Genomic DNA, 19,175 nt, shown 5'->3' with positions numbered 1-19,175 from the left:
TCCTTTACATCAGTGGTTCTCAGCCTTCCTAATGCTGCTGCAACCCTTTAATACAGTTCTTCATGTTGTGGCCACCCCCAACCATAAAATTGCTACTTCATAACTGTAATTTTGCTGTTATGAAATGTACTATAAATGTGTGTGTTTCCCAGTGGTCTTAGATGACCCCTGTGAAAGGGTCATTCCATGCACACCCTGGAAGTCATGAGGCACAGGTTGAGAACCACTGATTTACAGGGTCAACTTTTGTATTCTGAAGGATAGCCATTTGGGGGCACTGTAGATCTAGTAAAACTGTCCAGCTCTGAGAGCACTGTAGCTCCTGTCTCCAGCTCTAATGGCTCCCTCCAGTCCACTGCTCTCTTGGTTTCTCCACACAGATGTCTGCTAATCACTTCACACTAGCCATGCCCAGCCGAGTTGCCTTTTCTTCCTGCTCCAGAACCATTCCCATTCGAAGGCGACATGGTCCTTGGAGTTGCCAACCTTGACACTCTCCTCAGTCCTTTACTAAATGCAGTCCTACACAGGTGACTCACGTGGCTACCTCTGCCACCCCCTGGTGACTTATAGGGTAACTGCCTGCTGCTCTTTGCTTCTGGTTTCCCTGCTGGTGAGACCACTGGAAACTGGCCAGAGAACTGTGGGATGAGAAGAGTTGAGTCATACCTTGCTTGGAGACCTCCAGAACTTTATGCATCACTCAGGACAGACTGAGGCCTGATAGAGGCCATTGATCTGCACTTTGTATTAGATGATGTTCCAGGTGTTAGCTCTCTACATACATGTCTGCTCCGTGTTTAGACAACTGTGTTGCAGAGTCCCACTTCATAACGTATCCTGAGTCTCCTCTTACGTGCTTGTTTAAACCTATGTATTCCTGGTCTGGTTATCTGTAACCAAGGACAGGCCTTGGGTGTCCTTTGGGTTTAGACGAGCCTAGGAAGTACTGATGGGAAGTTGCTGGGTGATGCTTTCACAGGCCATCTTGCCAGAAGCCCATGCTTCTTCCTCTCTGAGGCACATCAGCTGGAGGAACTGGCCTTTTGTCATACTCATTAAGTCAAGGAAGCCAAGGAGTCAGCTGCCCAATCCCTCGGGTTCAGGCAAATTCTGACCAGTGAGCAGACACATTCCTTTCAGTGTTACTCCAGCCTCTACCCCCTCCTGCTTCATAAGGAAAAGCTGGAGTGGCAGAGGGAAACCGTTAGGCTCCATCCGTAAACACAGACTATTTTGAAAACTTACTTCAAAGGGGATGAAATACAAATAGAGATGATGTTTCTGGAGTTTATTAGATGGCGTTACAGACTTCCTTGAAGCTCATCCCAGGGTGAGTGCATTAGTGGTTGCTTGCAGGGCACAGTCTAACCAAGTGAAATGTAGAGAGGAAACAATCCATTTCCTTAGTTCCTGGCTTGGTGTCTTCACGAGTCCTTGCCTTCTGTCTCCCTTATCAGAAAGTAACCGTGATAGACCAGCACTCTTTCTGGGAGACCCCTGCCTTGAGAACAGGGCGGGGCCTGTAGGCAGGGACCTCTGTGTCAGGGGATACATGGACGGGTGGGTGGACGAATAAATGCAGTTCTCTCAAGGAAGGCTCCCACCTCAGAAGGACCTTGACCTTTCAGTCCTTTGATACACTAAGGCAAAGCTACTATAGCTCAGTTGGTTTCAGTCCAGCAGCAACAACAGTAATGGTAATAACAGCAGTATGCTGAGGCTGGGGGCACCTAGAGAAGGCACAGTGCTTTTTTGCCCCATGTTTTACTAAAAATCTATAAATATGTGTGTACCTATCACAATGTCATCTGTTCCTGACTGTTTCTTTTGCATTCCCCTACAGACCGCACTTAGGTCTCACCCAGGTCTTCACTGGTCAGCAGCAGCCCAGAGCACAGCTGTGCACACGGACCAGACAGCAGCATCAGAGGGAGGCTGTCTTAGTTCTTGTCAAAGTCACAGCTCACTCCCACTGAGCAGTTTCAGCCTCGAGCTGAGGGAAGCATTAGGGGCTTGGAGGCATCAGGAGTCCCTGTTGGTCACAGTGCAGATTCCACAGCAGGTTCAGTCTTGACTCTGAAGTAGTACACAGTGGCCAGTGGCAGTTCTCTTGTTCCCTCTCCTCCCTCACTGGGGTCAGTAGAAAACCGCTTCTTTCTCCTTTCTCCGTGGTCTCTGTAGAGACCACCAGGTAGGGCACTTCTACCACTGCTGTGGCAGTGAAAAGATGTCTAGCACGTCAGCCACTTCCTGCCCTATCCTGTGCATGTCAAAGCGAGAAGTCATCTCCATGAATCCATGGTAGTCAACCTGCATAGCCAGTGTACCTGAGATCAGGCTATGCCCTCCTGGCCTCCTCCCACATGGCCTCATATCTGGCCTCTCCAAGACCAACTCTAGTGTTTATAATTTATTTCACTGCTGTAAGCACTTTGTAATGTTAGTCATTTTCCTATCCATGCAGTTCAGGGCTGGCTGAGGGTTTAAGTGGCACAGCGGATGCTTAGCGTGTCAGGGCATGTCAGCAGCACATGCACGCACACAAAGGGTTCAGGGATGGCAGTACAATCACAATAATAATTATTCAGGCTGGAAAAGTGGCTCGGTGGTTAAGAGCACTTGTTGCTTTTGCAGAGGACGCAGGTTTGGGTCCCTGAATCTGCATGGTTTTGGGTCCCTGAATCTGCATGGTGGCTCAGCTATCCATAATTCCAGTTCCAGGAGTACTGAGCTCATCCCCTGGTTTCTCTTTGCAATAGTCCTGGAAGCGGTACATAGACTCATACACGCAGGCAAAGCAGTCATCGTGCAAAATAAATAAATCTGAAAATGTTATAGTAACAATTATCCCCGACTCCCTTTTCCCATTAAGCTCAGGTTTATCAGTCCTGTAGCAAGAGCTTTTATCCCCTGGGCCATCTGTTTGCAGTTTTGAGATTAGACTGAATTAACGGGAAGAGAAGACAATTTCTTCTACATCCCACCCTGCCATTCCCTGCCATTCAGGACATCCACATGGCCTGTCACTCTCTACTTATGTCTGGTATTAAGCACTTCCACACTGTGAGTCACCAAGTCTATCCTTTGACACCCATTTCTAACTCCCCATATTCCTTTAATGACCAACCTGCTAACCAGCTTTCTGCTTTCTGTAGCTCTGAATTTGACCATTTAAAGCTCCTAACTTGTTTTATTTAGATTAATATCTACAAGGTTCATGTATGTTGTAATGTGTATCAGATTCCCTTCCTTTTGCTGACTGTATAATGTTCCATAGTATTCACCCATCGGCGGATATTTGGGTTACTGTTGTGAATAATGCTTCTCTGAGCATAGATGGATGTTGTGGTTGTCCAGGCACTGTTTGTACTTTAATATCAATCCTGCTTCCTCGAGAGGGGCTTGCCCCTGATGAGAAGTAGATCACATACTCAGGTGATCTCACTAAACCTTCACCCCATTCTGACTGGTCGAATAAAGGCTAGAGCCGATCGGTGACTGGACAATGGATGGGAAAGATGGGACTGGAGGTCTCAGAGACGGGGAAGAGAGAGAGACAGAGGATGAGGAAGTGGAAGGAGGATGGAGCAGAACCACATGTCCTGGAAAAGCTGCAAATAACAAGGGGTCTCATAGCTGAGAAACAGATTAGTATAGTGATAGATCTAAGCATACGACTTACAAATATAATAACGGTTGTGTGTTTTTCATATGGGCTTATTGGGGTAAGAAATTACCACAACAGATGTACAAGTATTGCTCAAGCCCCTACAATAGTTTCTTCTATGTGTATATAATGTGTGTGCATGTGCGTGTGTGTGTGTGTGTGTGTCCATGTGAGTACAAATGCACATGTGCAAGTATAGGTACATGTGTGTCTGAAGGGCCAAAGCTCAACCTCATGTATCACTCCTTAGGAGCAGTTTACCTCCTTTGGGGCAGAGTCTCTCACTGACTAGGATATCAGGGGATCATGCTATCTCTGCCTATCCAGCACTAGAATTCAAAGCACATGCTACCATATCCGGCTTTTCTATGTGGGTTCTGGGAGTCAAAGATCTTTTCTTTCTTTCTTTCTCTCTTTCTTTCTTTCTTTCTTTCTTTCTTTCTTTCTTTCTTCCTTCCTTCCTTCCTTCCTTCCTTCCTTTCTTTCTTTCAGAAAAAAATTTCTGGGCCATGTAGTAATTCTATATTCAATAACAGCCCACCCTGCTGTTTTGCCCGGCCTCCACTCTGGTCCCTAGCCCCTCACTAGCCCACCTTCCTCTTTTCTAGTGAGTTCACACAATTCTCAGAGGAGTGAAGTAGTCACGTGTGGGTTATTGTGCAAGAGAAAGTCCAAGAAAACTAACTGACAATTCCCCTCTACCTCCTAAAGAAAGTGAATCCTTTCATGGGAACATACTAATTTAATTGCAGTCGGTCGCTTGGTGGAGCCACCTTTGGAAAACTGCGTCCCTGAGGAATCCTTGCCTGTTGTTGGCTGCTTACATTCTGACCAGCCACAGATGTGGCTTTGCATGGGCGTGTTCCGCTCCCCTCCCTCGTCCTCAGCTGTGAGGGCAGGCCAACAGACTTCCAGTTTTGCCTTGGCTGGCTTTTCAATTATCTCATCGTCTTCTTCCTCTTTCTCTTCTTTATTTGGTGAGTGCTCTCATTTTAAAGGCAGAAGCCAGCGTGCACAAGGAGGAGCCTACTAAACATGGCTTCGAATCTTGGTCTTCCTTGGAACAGGCCTTCTCTGGACTCCCGTTCCTCTCCTTTGTGATGAGTGGCACCTGTCGTGTGGCCTAGCTTTGACTGTTATAAAAGTGTAGCAGTGTCAGGGTGAGGAGAAGCTATTGGGTGACAGCCGTTGTCATCACCAGCACCATCAATATCAAAGCATGGATCGTTCTGTCTAGCTGGGTTTTCTCAGGGAAATGTAGATATTATGACTGAATAAAACTAAGAGTTTCAAGAGATTCAACAGCAATGAGTGGGCTTTTTGATCCATTCTTCCTCTACCCACATAATAGATTACAGTGCAGGGACCCGGTGTGCAGAATCAGTGGCCATTACTAACTCTCGTTTCTATGGAAATGAAGAGCCAATGGACAAATGCCGCCCTGCTGGGAACACAGAGAAATGCGGGTCCTTGTTTGCTTGGTTTGCAAACTCTGTTTTCTGTTCTTATCGCTACACCTTCTCCCCATCGGGAGAGACAGTTTAGAGATTGTGATGTGTATCAGTTGCCGCTCATTTTCCCCTTCCACTTTACTAGAGTCATCCTTACTCCATGGGCTCTTGGTGCTTTAACTATCTGGACCCTTTGCTCAGCCACAGGAGGCGAGTGGAATAGGAGCTTGCTCCACAGATCAGACGAGGCAGCAGAACAGTGGGTCCCTTCTTCCTACCCTTCGGTGGCTCCTTCTTTAGAGTCTCTCCTGCTTGTCTGGATGACTGACTATTCCCACTGCCATTCTAAGGCAGGCTGCGTTTCAGTTCCGGCTTCTCATTCAGGCTGGAACTTCCTGGGATGGAGTTTAGCTTTGCTTGAGAGATCACATTCAGTTTTCCTGAGTTCCTTTCTCCCTGAGACTCTGACTCTGGTGCGGGTGTTTCTTATTAAAAACAGAAACAAACCTTCTTCACCTGCTACCCGCTGATGTTCGCAAAAGCTGCAGTAATTAGTGGGCATAAATACTGGAGTCAAGTCACCTGTGAGACCCTCCATTATCTGTCCAAAACATCAGGAAGTGTGGTGGTGGCAGCTGACGAAGGGCACAGTGAGGAGCCACCTGGATTCCAAGCACTGTTGTGGTGGGAGCTAGCCCAAAGAAACCACTCTGTGGGGTGCTAGGATTGACCAATTCCACACAGGGAGGCAGATGACTGACTTGGGAGCAGTTCTCACTAGAAAGTCAGTCACCCGCAAGGAGAATTATCTGAGTTCTGCCTGGGTTTGCAGACATAATTGTTATGTCCAGCTAGAGTTAAGTCCCTCATAAAGAGGGCTCGTTGCATATCACTGTGGGCCCTGGATGTTCTTCAGACAGATGTAACTGTGCTGTAAGACCCCAGCATGGCGCTAAGTGTGCAATGGGGATGTGAAGTTCAAGGTCATTAGCAGAGAGGGACCAGCGTTGCCTTCCTCAGAGCGATCCTGGGGCCCGATGGGACAGATCGCACTGTGCACCCCTTGTGTGCGGGATAGGAAGACGGGCTTTCTATGTAAGCGTTGTTAGTGGATGGGACCTTTATGTTAGCATGCCCAAGCAAGATTCTTCTAATATCTTTAGTCTGATTTAACATTTCTAATTTGTATCCTGGGAGAAAATTATTTGCAAAGTAATAAGACCCTGGAGTTTAGAGTCAATCGACACCCAGTACACCGTGTGTGTGTGTGTGTGTGTGTGTGTGTGTGTGTGTGTGTGTGTGTGTGTACATGTAAGACCGTTGTGCTATAAGAACCACTTTGTGTGAAAAATCACCCATGGTTACCCAATTCCAATGCTGTGCCAGCCATTGGCTGCATAGACAACTGTAGTCCTAGATTATAGCACCTAGTGACAATGTCACCCCTTAGGTCATGTAAGTATAGCACACAATGCTTGAACAATAGAAAAATCGCTTAATGATAGATTTTTAAGAATGGATCCCTGTTGCTAAGCAACATAACCGTGTAGCTATATTCATAAACTAAGGCATGATGACAGGCTAGCAGTCCATAATGACCTCTGGGATTCTGACCATGGTCTAAGGTCCAGCCCTGATTCAGCTCACTCTACACCCCCTCACCCCACCCCCCAAAAAAACCTGAGCCTACCCTTACAAGAAGCAGTGTGTGTTTTCTGCATGCTGTGGCTCCTGGAATAACTTCTGTTAGAGGCTGATACTCCCCATCTCTGACATGTGTGCTTGGCCAGACCTATGGCTCTGGGCTTGTAGGAGGGCAGGATGTTCAGCTGATTGGTCATTGAAGATAATCAGAAGCTGAGGTAAGTCGGCTGACTGGTGAGTGAGTAAGAGCGTCCCTGAAGCCTCTGTTCTTCCCCAAGTCCCATTAGAGTGGCTGCACCTCAGGACTCATTTCCTGACACTGCAAGTCTGTTTATCGACTGACAAGACAAGACAGTCCTTCACCCCAGGCATCGTCACTATTACTTCCTATGGCTAGGTTGCTAAGCTGGTGTCCACCCTGTGGTTCATAGTTCTCTGCCTCACCCGGTAGCTCGGCCCCTCCTCCCAGGAGAGCGGCACACTCAGCAAGGGTGTGTTTTATAGCATTTGCTTCGATCAGAAACATTTTCAAGTGGCAGGCACCATGCTGGACAGAGTGTGGTCACGAAGTATGGTTGCCATATACCTCCATGGCTTCCGTCACTCGTGTGTTTTATGGGGACTTTAGCTTTCCTAAGCGTCACTTGCATGTGTTCTGTGGGAGTAAAACCTGCCTAGCGGCTGTCATTAGGGTCAAACATGAATTAAGCATAAAGGCTGTAAAACACAGTAAATGCTGAACGAGTGGTGATTATTATCTCTCTCTAATAGTCATCATCATAATCATCACCACCACACCGCCACCACCATCATTATCACCACCACACCACCACCACCACCACCACCACCACCACCATAGCACCACTACCACCACCTACCACCACCATCACCATCACCACCACACCACCTCCACCACCACCACCACCACCACCACCATACCACCACTACCACCACTACCTCCACCACCATCATCATCACCACCACACCACCACCACCATCATCGTCATCGTCGTCGTCGTCATCATCATCTACTACCTGAACACAACACAACAAAACCATTTCCTGGTCAAAAGGGTCCTTTCTCACTAGACACGGTATCTCCAGTAGCTGCCATACCAGTGACTTTTATGTGGTGTTGAGATATAGGAAGTGAGAGGCTTGAGCTCTCTCTTGGGATCCCTGGGGACAGGTTCGATGTATCTAGCTGACAGTTCTTTCTGTACTGCTGAAAGAGGAAGAGGATATCCTATGAACAAAGCATCCTCCTAATCTGGACCAGCAGGAGCTGGCTCTGGTTTCTTCCCGCTGCTATCAAATATAGCCAGATTTGCTCTGGCTACAGTAAAACCCTTTTGATTCTAAATGTTGGTTGGTTGGTTGGTTGGTTGGTTGGTTGGTTGGTTGGTTGGTTTTTAAAAGCCAAATAAAGAACACTGTAGAGATGGGGGCTGAAGAGAGGGAATGAATTTTACAGACTAGGGTGGTAATACTTGGGAGCCTTTCGCTTTGCTGGGGTGTCTGCTATTTATTGAGCTCAGCTCAAGCTAGTTTAGGATCTCATCTCAACACCAATATCACTGTCCGGAAAAGCACTGTAACTGGAATAGAGAGCCCAAGTACACAAGGCTTGTTCAAGACTGTGACTGCTTCAGAGAATCACCTCCAAACACTCTCAGCAGGTGCCCAGCTTGAGTAGATGTGCCTGGAGCCCTCCTAGCAAGTTCTTGGAATGATCTTAGAATGAGATGACCCTGGAAATCCATGGCCAAGCAGGAGAGGGAGCTGAGCCCTGAGTCAGGATTTTAGCCAGCTTCAGCTCTTTGCACTCCTGACCTAGGGTCTATATATTTACCAGACTGTTATCTAGGTAAGCGTGGCCTAGCATTTCAAGAAGGCTCTGTTACTAAGGAGGACTGGAAAGAGGCTCAGAGAGCATCAGTAATGACCATGCAATGTTTGTATCCCTTTGGGGTTCTAGAACCTCGCTGGCTCATTTCAGCAAGGCACATCTCTGTCTCCTTAACCCAAACATTCCATCCAGTTGTGTAACAGCTTCTTGGCCCATTCTTCTGCTTAGTCCCAGCATGCTCTGCACTCTTGCCTTGCCTTTAGTAAGTTTGGTTGAGGTTGGCATGCCAACAAACTATGAGAAACTGAGGCCTGAGTCCTGCCCCAATGTTTGCCTCAGTCCCTTGTGTTACATCACCCTCTGCCCTCTATGTCATGCCCCACTGGTCTGGTGCAGAGTCTTCTAGAGGAAGTCACGTATGCCAGTATGCCCTTGCCAGGGCATTCACACCCCCACCCCACCCCACCCCACACACACACCGCCTTCGGTGGGCTTCCTGTTGAAGCTATTTTGAATATTTCCAGATAAGGGCGAGCATCTTCTGAGCGCCTAGGGCCGTTGAGAGTAGGGAAAGCAGAGGCCACCCAGCTATTGCTATCTCGACCAGCCTCATATTTTCCCCCACCACGCTCTGGTTTCTGCTGTATGTGCTTACTGATCGTCAGATGTGTGCAATGTTTTACAAGGTCAGCCCCCCATGTCATCGTGCTTCCTTTGTAGCAAGTTGAGAGCTGAATGCAGGCAGCATATGCAGCTCACCTGTGCCCAGGGAAGTGGCCTCATGAGATGGGCACATGGACAGAGTGACGAGCCGTGGAGATGCACTCCTCGGAGAAAGTGCTGTGCTACAAAGGCTCAGGGGAAAAAAATGGCCTCTCAGCCCAGACCTGCAGGATGAATGGGCCACATAACAGGGGAGTGAGGTTTGAGGGTGGTTGCCAAGAGGCTGCAGGAGGGGTCATGGTGAAGAATCAGGAAGATAAAGCAAAGCCAGGTCCTGTAGAATGCTACCACCTCCTGGTAGCATTATTAAAGTATTTGGACAGTGTGCCTTGGTGCCCATAGGGAGTGAAGTTCTTCGTTGACTAGACTTTAAAGTAGATCTGGGGCACTTTGCGTATTCTCAAATTGTTGTGACCAGAAGAATGACACCTGCGAAATCCTGTGTGCTAGCAACATAGCTTCCTGGTGCTAGTAAAAACCCTACCTAGTTCGGGGGCTGGAGAGATGGTTAAGAGCATTGACTGCACTTCCAGAGGTCCTGAGTTCAATTCCCAGCAACCACATGGTGGCTCACAACCATCTGTAATGAGATCTGATGCCCTCTTCTGGTGTGTCTGAAGACAGCTACAGTGTACAAAATAAATAAATAAATCTTAAAAACAAAAATCAAAACCCTGGCTCGTTTTTCTGGAGGAGATTAGTGACAGCAGCAAAGTTGCACTCAAATGAGAATAGAAAAGATATACAGTGCAGCCTTTGCCTTAGAGGCGTTGATTATCTGGTTGCTGTGGCAACAGTAAGCCTCCCCCCCCCAACAGAAAACAATGGTAAAACTGTAACCCTTAGCTGTGAGTAGTGTTTGTGCAGACCAACGCTGCAGGACAGGTGAAGAGAGGTTCAGGATGGGACTAGGAGGACTCTGGAAGAGGACCCAGGATGAGGCCTGGAAGGAAAGGAAGTGCTAGCCAGCTGCTCCTTTGCTCAGCAGTAGAGCTTGAAGGGGCTTGTATGGGCTTCAAAGCATGAGGTAAGGAGGCTGCTGCTGCTGGTGATGGAGGAGTCCGCCTTCCCAGATGCAATTTACAGCCTCTGGGGGACAATTCACTCTATTGAGAAATCATCCTAATTGAGGAGGCTTCTCTTAAACACATACACACAAACACACAGACAAGTACACAGAAATACACACACACCACAAACATGCACTCAAACAAACACACATAAACACATGCAAGCACACATGCATGCACACATACATGCACACATAAATACACACTAGCATGAGCGTATGCGCACACGTACACACAAACACACACACACACACACACACACACACTTTCTTCCTTCCTTATCCTTGACTGTGTAATTTGGTGGCACAATCCTTTAACTGATTTTTGAGCTCTGCCACATTTTCTACCAGCACTAAGTAGTACCTTCTCCTCTCTGGGCTGTTGTCTATATGAATCCTTCATTCTGCCTCATATTTTTGCTCTGTTGTCAGAGTATATTCTGTTCATCCTGAGGGACTATGCTCAGAGGCTCTGGAGAGCTGGCCCCACATCTCTTCCTTAGCAAGATCCTGACAGAAAGGGTCTTACTAACAAGTGCGTCCCTCACGTCCTGTTGCTGGTGCCTTGTATCATCAAATCACTTTCTTCTCTTCTGTTGTCTTAGTTCTGGTTTCTACCACAAAATACCATGGACTGGATGTTTCCAACAACAGGCATTTATTTCTTAGAGTTCTAGGGACATCCAGAAGGAAACACCAGCACATTCAGTATCTGGTACAGGCCCATTCTCCTTACAGCCTCTTAATAGCCATGGCCACCCAAGGTGGAAATGACCAGGGAGCTCTCTGTGGCCTCTTGTGTAAGGGCACCAAGTCTGCACTGCCCCCTGACCTAATTATTTTACAACTACCAACACATAAGGATCATATTGAGGGTCAGGGTATCAATATATAAATTTAGGGGACCTCACTTAAGAATCTAACATTTGACCTCTGTATATCAGCATGGGCAAGTTTTACAGGTCTTAAAAAAAAAAAAAGCCTACACACTGTTAAAAATGTTGAAATCTATTGTTATTTAAAAAACAAAATGTTACAATGGGGCTGAGGTGATAGCTGAGCAGTTAAGGCCATGAACTGCTTTTAGAGAGGGCCCAGATTCAGTTCCCCTCTCTCATGTTGAATTATCTCAACTGCCTGCAACTCCAGCTCCAGGGGATCCGATGCCCCCTTCTGGCCTCCAAGAGTACATGCATGCAATGTTTTCACTGAGACACAAAACACACACACACACACACACATACACACACACACACATACACACACACACACACAGACACACACACACACAAAGAGATATATAAAAATAAAATAAAAACTTTTTTTTAAAAAAGTTACCATTGTTGGAGATGCTAGGGACAGATTTTAGAAAGAATTCTAAGGGTGACTTTAGCACTATCTTTTTTTTTTTAAAACTTCTTTTTTTTTTAAGATTTATTTATTTATTTGTAAGTACACTGTAGCTATCTTCAGACACACCAGAAGAGGGCATCAGATCTCATTAGAGATGGTTGTGAGCCACCATGTGGTTGCTGGGATTTGAACTCAGGACCTCTGGAAGAGCATTCAGTGCTCTTAACCGCTGAGCCATCTCTCCAGCCCTAGCACTATCTTAAAATTTTGAAAAACTAGTTTTTTTTCTTGATGGCCAACCATGACAGCCTCTCTAGAATATGAACATGAGCCCCTTCTGTTTGCAGATTGCAGAAGGCATGGCGTACATCGAGCGGAAGAACTACATCCACCGCGATCTGCGAGCTGCCAACGTGCTGGTCTCTGAGTCTCTCATGTGCAAGATTGCAGACTTTGGCCTCGCGAGAGTAATCGAAGATAATGAATACACAGCGAGGGAAGGTACGTGTGCTGGGTTACAGAGGCCATCTTGCTGCAGGAGTGTGCTATTGCCCCCCATGATGATGCCCTCCCACTTTCCACCCCCAATTCTGTCCTGTGTTCTCTCGGTTCCCACCGACCTTGTTTCTACCTTCAAGACAGGGCATTGCTGTATAATGAGGAAATCTCCTTGCTATGTATCTGACAGGTAGTTAATATACAAACAACTCAAAAAGCGACATAACAAGAAATATTTCATTATTTCTTTGTCTAATTTCATTTTTGTTTGCTTTTTAATAAAGCATCTACAAAAAAAGAGTCATCATTTTGAAGGGGGGAAAAAAGGCTTTATTTGGTACAATATTGAAGATGTGCCCCAATGGTAGTTTGCTGTGTAAGATCTGTCTTGGATAAGGCCACTCAATACTGTAACAAGATTCATGAACAGTAGCATCTGTCTTCTTCTTTGCTGGTTTTTGAGATAAGGGGGTGTTTTACTTTTTGGCAGTGGGGATTAATGGACGAGGGTCTCATCTTTGCAAGGCAAGAGCTCAACCACTGAGTTGTAGCACAGTCTTGCTGTGTAACCCAGGCTGGCCTCAAACTCTAAATCTTGCTGCCTCAGCCTCCCAAGTGCTGGGATTACAAGTATGTGCACCACACATCCAGCTTTGTATTTCACTTAGTCAACACTAAATTTGTCAAAATTAAGATTCTTTGTTTATCCTGTAAGGCAGATTTTTTCCCTCTCAATAATAAAGTACATGTGCTTCCCTGGACTGCAGAGATGTTTGTAACATTTATTCTATGCTGCAGACCACTGATGATGGGCCTCGGAGGTTCTGCAACTCTAGAGATCCTCTGTAAGGGTCTGAGCCAGGATCCAAGCCAGGGAATCCAGCTTCTGAGTACATGAGAGAGAATTGATTACACTGGTTTGTTGACACCAACAAGTCTTTGAAAAATACCAGAAAGGACAAAGACCATAAAGAACATGTTAGGATGATACCAAATAGAAAGTGGTAACATGGAGATGCTCCGAGTCTCTGCATCTCTGTCCTCCCATCATGCACCACTGCTTCAGGCTGTCTAGAAACAATCCAGGAGTCAGTGATATGGCCCAGCACACAACAGGTGTACACAACTGTCTGTGGTGTTTTTATAGGGACTACTAGTTTTAGTAAGGCACTGCAAAAGAAAACGCCTGCAAAGACATAGTAAAGATAATGTTTTCAAGCAATGAGTATAAACCCCTAGCAGTTCCACAATACTGGAGCTACAAACTGTGCCAAGTCTTGCTTTCCTCGAAGGAAATTAAATATAATTCTGGTTGTGGATCTAGTTCAGTAGTCAAATGTGTACTTAGCATTCATTCCGGCACTAAAAATTAAGTAGGTACATTTAAATGAAATAATAAATATGGCCACTCAAACTTAGAATGGACTTACTAAAGAAAAGCCTGAACTGTGTTGTAGAGAAGGCTTGGTGTGACGTTTTGATACTGTATGTTTGGTTTCGTTTTCTGAGATGGGGTCCTGTGTTGATGTCCAGGAGTTTAAAGCTAAACTCCTTGATTCAAGAGATTCCCCTATCTCACCTGAGAATACAGGTGCATGCCAGCATACTAAACTCTAGATAAAATTTCAACAACCCTTTTGAAAGGCCAACAGTGTAAGAAAATAGTACACCGCACCCTTTCCCGTTTAAAGTTGAGCTGGTTACAGTGCCCCCTGGAGGTTCCAGAAGAAACTGCTTCTAAGGAAAGGCGGACCCTAAAGGGAAGTGCAAGGGAGGTGACTGTATTCGAATGACATTTGACGCCATGTTTGATTGTGCATGTATCTTTTCTATTCCAAGAAAATTACTTGAATTTCTAAAAAAAAAAAAAAAGTCAAAGAAGAAAATCACCTCTAACCCGTTAGCTTAAACCTGTGGTAAGAGCCCATGTCTTCCTCTTCAGGTGCCAAGTTCCCTATCAAGTGGACAGCTCCAGAGGCCATCAACTTCGGCTGCTTCACTATCAAGTCTGATGTGTGGTCCTTCGGAATTCTCCTGTACGAGATCGTCACCTACGGGAAGATTCCCTACCCAGGTATCACTTCCCCACACCCCCCTCCAGTGCGAGGGAAGAACCAAGCACCCCAAAGACAACAGTCTCGTCTACCTGTGCTCCTGACAGCTTGGGGTCGTTACCTTTTATGCAAATCTTGCTGACAGATGCTTAGATGCTCCTTTGTCTCTACCTCACTCTTCACCCTGTGCACTCGGCACTGCTCTGGGTGTTTCGGTGAGGCAGGTTAGACACGAGTGTGCCCCCCTCTGCCAAAGCGGGGCTCCAGATGGGGCAGAACATGTACAAGGAACGAGGGTCTTCAGTGCCTTCTGCTAGTGGTGAGAACTGAGGTTAAATATTGGGCTGGTATGGTTAACTTGAAAAGTCAGTCGGGTCTAACATTGGTTTGTGTGCATGTTGTTGACTTGTCAGCCTACCTGTGCAGATCTTTCTGCCAGTTATGGGATCTGAGGACCTGAAGAAATAGAGCAGACTACAGTTGGATGCTTCAGAAACCTTACTTCAGTTTCAGTGTACTTTTATATACAAATATAACAAAAAAAAAAAAAAGGCAACGATCCAAGGAAGGTTGTGTGAGGTCAGAAAAACGTGCAAACAAGCGTCAATAGGCACATACTATATATTAACAGAGTAGCCCTTTCCCAGAACTTTCTTAGGACAGACCAATCTAAACACCATCGTCTGGTGCATACTATAGATTATAGTATATCTGGGGAAGCAAGGCAGAAAGCGGCATCCAGATTCAGTGTACACTGACCAGACTTGGTGCTATAACTATGTTCTGCATCCAGCAAGCATAATCATGTCTTATAAATTGAGTGTAAATGTTTAACACAGTAGGCACGAAGCCATATCCAAGAACAAGCCAAGGAACAAAGTGCTCTTGAAGTAAAAGGCCCTTTTCCGTTTTCCCTGGAGCCTCTCTCACAGTTCCCCAAGGTATTTTCACTGTGGGTCATTCTTTGGCCACATTCAGACAGTATGTGCATGTTAACGTGAAGGAGTTATTTAGAAGCATGCTGGCGCACGCGTGTGTATGAGTGCCAATACACATGTATACATACACGTGCTTGTAGAGGCCAGAGGACAGCATTGGGTGTCATTCTTCAGGGCCGTCAATTGAGTTTGAGATAGTTCCCTCAGCCTGGAACTTGCCAAGTAGGCTAGACTGACTGGCTAGTAAGCCCCGGAGATCTGCTAGTCTTACCTCCACCGCCTCCCAACCCCCACTGCCCCCCTGAGTTCGTATTACAATTGTGTGCCAGCTTCCTTGGCTTTTAATGTAGGCTCTGAGAATCTAACTCAGGCCACGGTGCCTATGACGCATGCCTAGTTTTGCTTTTGCAAATCGATGCCTTCTTGACATGCATACCCGTTCTAGAACATACGCATTGAGATGCTCCGAGTTCCTTTTGTCCTAATTTGCTGAGAAAGAGGCACATAAAACACTGTGGTTTAAAACAGCAGGAGTTCCACACTATTGTGGATGCTCAAAAAAAAAAAAAAAATCCAAGAGATCCAGAGTTGGTAAAGTGGATTTCATCTGAGGTCTCTCTCGATGGGTAGTAGATGGCTCTCTGATCCAGTTGGCATTCTCACGGTCTTCCGTGTGTCTGCAATGCGATCACCTCTTCTTGGAACGATCCCACTCACATTGGATCAGGACCCAGCTACAGGGTTCATTTTAACTTAACCATCTCTTTACAGACCTGACCTCCAATCACAGCCCCACTCTGGCAGTTAAGACTTCAATCTGTGATTTGAGGAGAACGTACCCCACCCCTGCAGTGTTGTGCCATTGAGCCAGGCTTCTAAACTCAACATGATCACTTTTGTTTGTTTGGGCCTTAGGGAGAACCAACGCAGATGTGATGACCGCACTGTCACAGGGGTACCGAATGCCACGCATGGAGAACTGTCCAGACGAGCTCTATGACATCATGAAAATGTGCTGGAAGGAATCAGCAGAGGAGAGGCCAACCTTTGACTACTTACAGAGTGTACTGGATGACTTCTACACTGCCACAGAAGGGCAGTATCAGCAGCAGCCGTAGTGGGCATGGAGACCAGCCCACTGGAGCTCGTAGGAAAAGCAGCCATGGCGGAGAATACCAGGACCCTCTGTGTTCCTGGTTCCTGTGGACAGGATGCATTAACTCAGGAAGAACATCCTGGACAGAGGATGCTGTTTTATACATGGGTGGCCACTGCTCAGTGGGACCACGGTCAGAACACAAACACCCGCTCTCTCCAATAAGCACACTGGCTCTACATGGGCCGAGTGATTCAGGTTCGGAGACTTGCAACAAATTCCCAGATGCAACAAGAACTAAACTCACTTAGCGAAAGTAAACCCCGTGCACAGCAGATGCTCCCTTACCTTCTCAGTGCTTTGGCTTACTTTCTTAAAAACTACTAATCCAGCCTGTTGAATTTTACAGGCGAAGGCCACGAGCTTTAAAACGTCTTCTCTAAATTCGAATGGTTTTTTTTTGTTTGTTTGTTTGTTTTTTTTTTTTTTTGGCTTGGGAAATTTGATTCCTCCTCACCTCCCACCCCACCCCCCAGAAAATGAGACGATTAAACATTTTCCTTTGCGGTAAGATCACTGGACGGAAGGCAGCACTCACTCCCCCTGCAGGAGCGCGGTGCGTGGGTGGGCACGCAGAAGGACCTTTGCTGAACTGGAGCCCTTTGGACAGAAAAACCTCAAGTTCTGCCCTGTAGAGGAATGTTTGTAATGGTCCAGGTATTTCAGTCACAGGTTTCTCTCAAGGCTTTCCTGATGGTGTCCTTTGGGAGAAACATAAGCGACTCTCTAGTCTGTCAGGACTTTATGAGACCTTCCAAAAATACAAAGCATTTCTCTCATTGCCTCAAATGACTTGAACATTTTATAAATCATATAGTATAGTCGTACTCTAAGGAAGTTAAAATGCCATGTTGGGGGCTATTTTTGTGACTCAGTAATCTTTTCTAGATTGTGTGAGACATGTGGGAGACTATTTACATGTGAAGGTAGGAAGCAGGCAATCATGGAGAGGCCTCTGGCGACCAGAGCAGTTTCGTTACCTGGGTTTTCCCCTGTAAACTCCCATTAGAAACTGCTGTGTCTGTCCCTTTCACTTGTGTTACTGTGTACATACCTAATATTTCTATTTTTGATTTTATTTTAATACACCCAATAACATCTTGAGGTCTTTGTCTCGTGTATCAGATTCCAACTCCTGTCCGTGCATAAGTAAGAGCCGGTTGGTGGGGAAAGGGCAGGGAGTCATTCTGTGCAGTCACATTGCCGGAGCTTGTGGAGTCTGCGCCTCCACCGCTGGGGTGTTTCCGGTTGGAGGCTGGGGTGTTTCCGGTTGGAGGGCTGAGGAGTTGATGCCTGGGTGCCCAAGGGTCTGTTTGGAACAGGCTTTGCAGGCACCTTTACTGTTGTAATCTGTGTGTTTATTTGAAGCTCTGGGTGCCCAGGGGAAGGGATTGAACGTCTCGTGTTTGTCCAACTTTAATGTGTGTTTCCCCTGATTTTTTAAAATAGTATCCTTTCAAAGTATTCCAAAGCCCTTCATTCCCAAGTACCCTGTTTACAAACACGGCATGCGTCTTTGGTTACGTGATTTACAATAGCGGTTTTCTGAGGCCCTTCCCACCCCGCACTCTCCACACACTCATTTCAGACTCGCCAGCATTGTCTACTTCATGGGAAGGAAGAGTGAAGAATCCTTAAAGTTAAAGAAATCGCTAAAACATGGCTCAGGATGCATTTTCATATTCTCTTAGTTCTCCCGATCCAGCTTCTTTTTTCCATTTCCATTTCCCTCCTGTCGAGTATTTGATCCTTTCTTCCTCATGCTTGCTTCATCAGGAGATAACAGGTTTGCTGGGGGGCGAGGGGGGAGACGGCTCAGTGGGTAAAATGCTTGCTAAGTCTAAGGATCTTCATTCGCACCCCCAGAACTTGTGTAAAACAAAAGGTACTTTGTGCAGTTTCAGTGTTCCTACTGGGAGTGGGAGTCAGACACAGGACAGTCCCCAGAAGCTTGAGGTCCAGTTAGCCAGGCATATGTAGCAACAAGCAAGAGACCCCAAAAGGATAAAGGTGAAAAGACCAGAACCCAAGTCTCTGACCACTCAAATACACACACACAGGATGTGTGTGATGTGTGTGTGTGTGTGTGTGTGTGTGTGTGTGTGTGTGTGTGATAATACATCACACACATATCATACACACACATATCTCACACACACATATATACACATCACCTACACATCATACACACATCACCTACACATCATCTACGCATACACACAAATCACCTACACATCATACACACATACACACAAATCACCTACACATCATACACACATATCTCTCTCCCTCCTCCCCCCCTCCCCAACCCTCCCCCCCTCTCACACACACACACACACACACACACACACAGAAAAAGAAGAGAGAGAGAGAGAGAGAGAGAGAGAGAGAGAGAGAGAGAGAGAGAGTTCTAAACTCATTTCCATCCTTGCCCCCTTTTTAATTAGCCGAGCCACAGGGCTAAGATGTTGAATGGAATGAAATGCTCTTCCTACTGCTGGCTCCAGCTCTCCGGGTTTTACCACCAGCAACGCGAGCAGCTAAACCCCACCTCCTGGAGGCTCTCTTCCTTCTTTTCCTCCTCCCAGTGGGAGGGCAACTCCACATTTTCCTGCTTAAACCTTTTAGATTAGGAGCTGGCAAGTCTTGCTATTTCTGCTAAGGGAAATGTTGACTCTAAGCACACCTGCCATTTACCCCAGGCTTTTTTTTTTTTTTTTTTTAACTTTGGCACTTTATCAAAATTTTCTCCATTTCACACAACAGCCCT

The 19,175-nt window shown here is 46.3% G+C and overlaps 1 protein-coding gene across 2 annotated transcripts in view; it reads left to right on the top strand.

Moving 5' to 3' along the window:
• The window catches only part of Lyn (LYN proto-oncogene, Src family tyrosine kinase), a 111,409-nt gene extending 93,900 nt beyond the window's left edge, over positions 1 to 17,509 (top strand). Inside the window, exons 11-13 of one of the 2 annotated variants that reach the window (XM_032907812.1) lie at positions 12,107 to 12,260; positions 14,200 to 14,331; positions 16,165 to 17,509. In XM_032907812.1, coding sequence (XP_032763703.1) covers positions 12,107 to 12,260; positions 14,200 to 14,331; positions 16,165 to 16,367 — 489 coding nt within the window. In that variant the 3' untranslated portion in view covers positions 16,368 to 17,509. The remainder of the gene's footprint in view (positions 1 to 12,106; positions 12,261 to 14,199; positions 14,332 to 16,164) is intronic. The other variant, XM_032907811.1, reaches the window with a different exon arrangement.
• Positions 17,510 to 19,175: the final 1,666 nt, after the last annotated feature.

The sequence above is a fragment of the Rattus rattus genome, chromosome 7 (genome assembly GCF_011064425.1).
Source record: "Rattus rattus isolate New Zealand chromosome 7, Rrattus_CSIRO_v1, whole genome shotgun sequence".
Classification (NCBI taxonomy): domain Eukaryota; kingdom Metazoa; phylum Chordata; class Mammalia; order Rodentia; family Muridae; genus Rattus; species Rattus rattus.
This window is presented reverse-complemented; position numbering and strand designations above follow the sequence as displayed.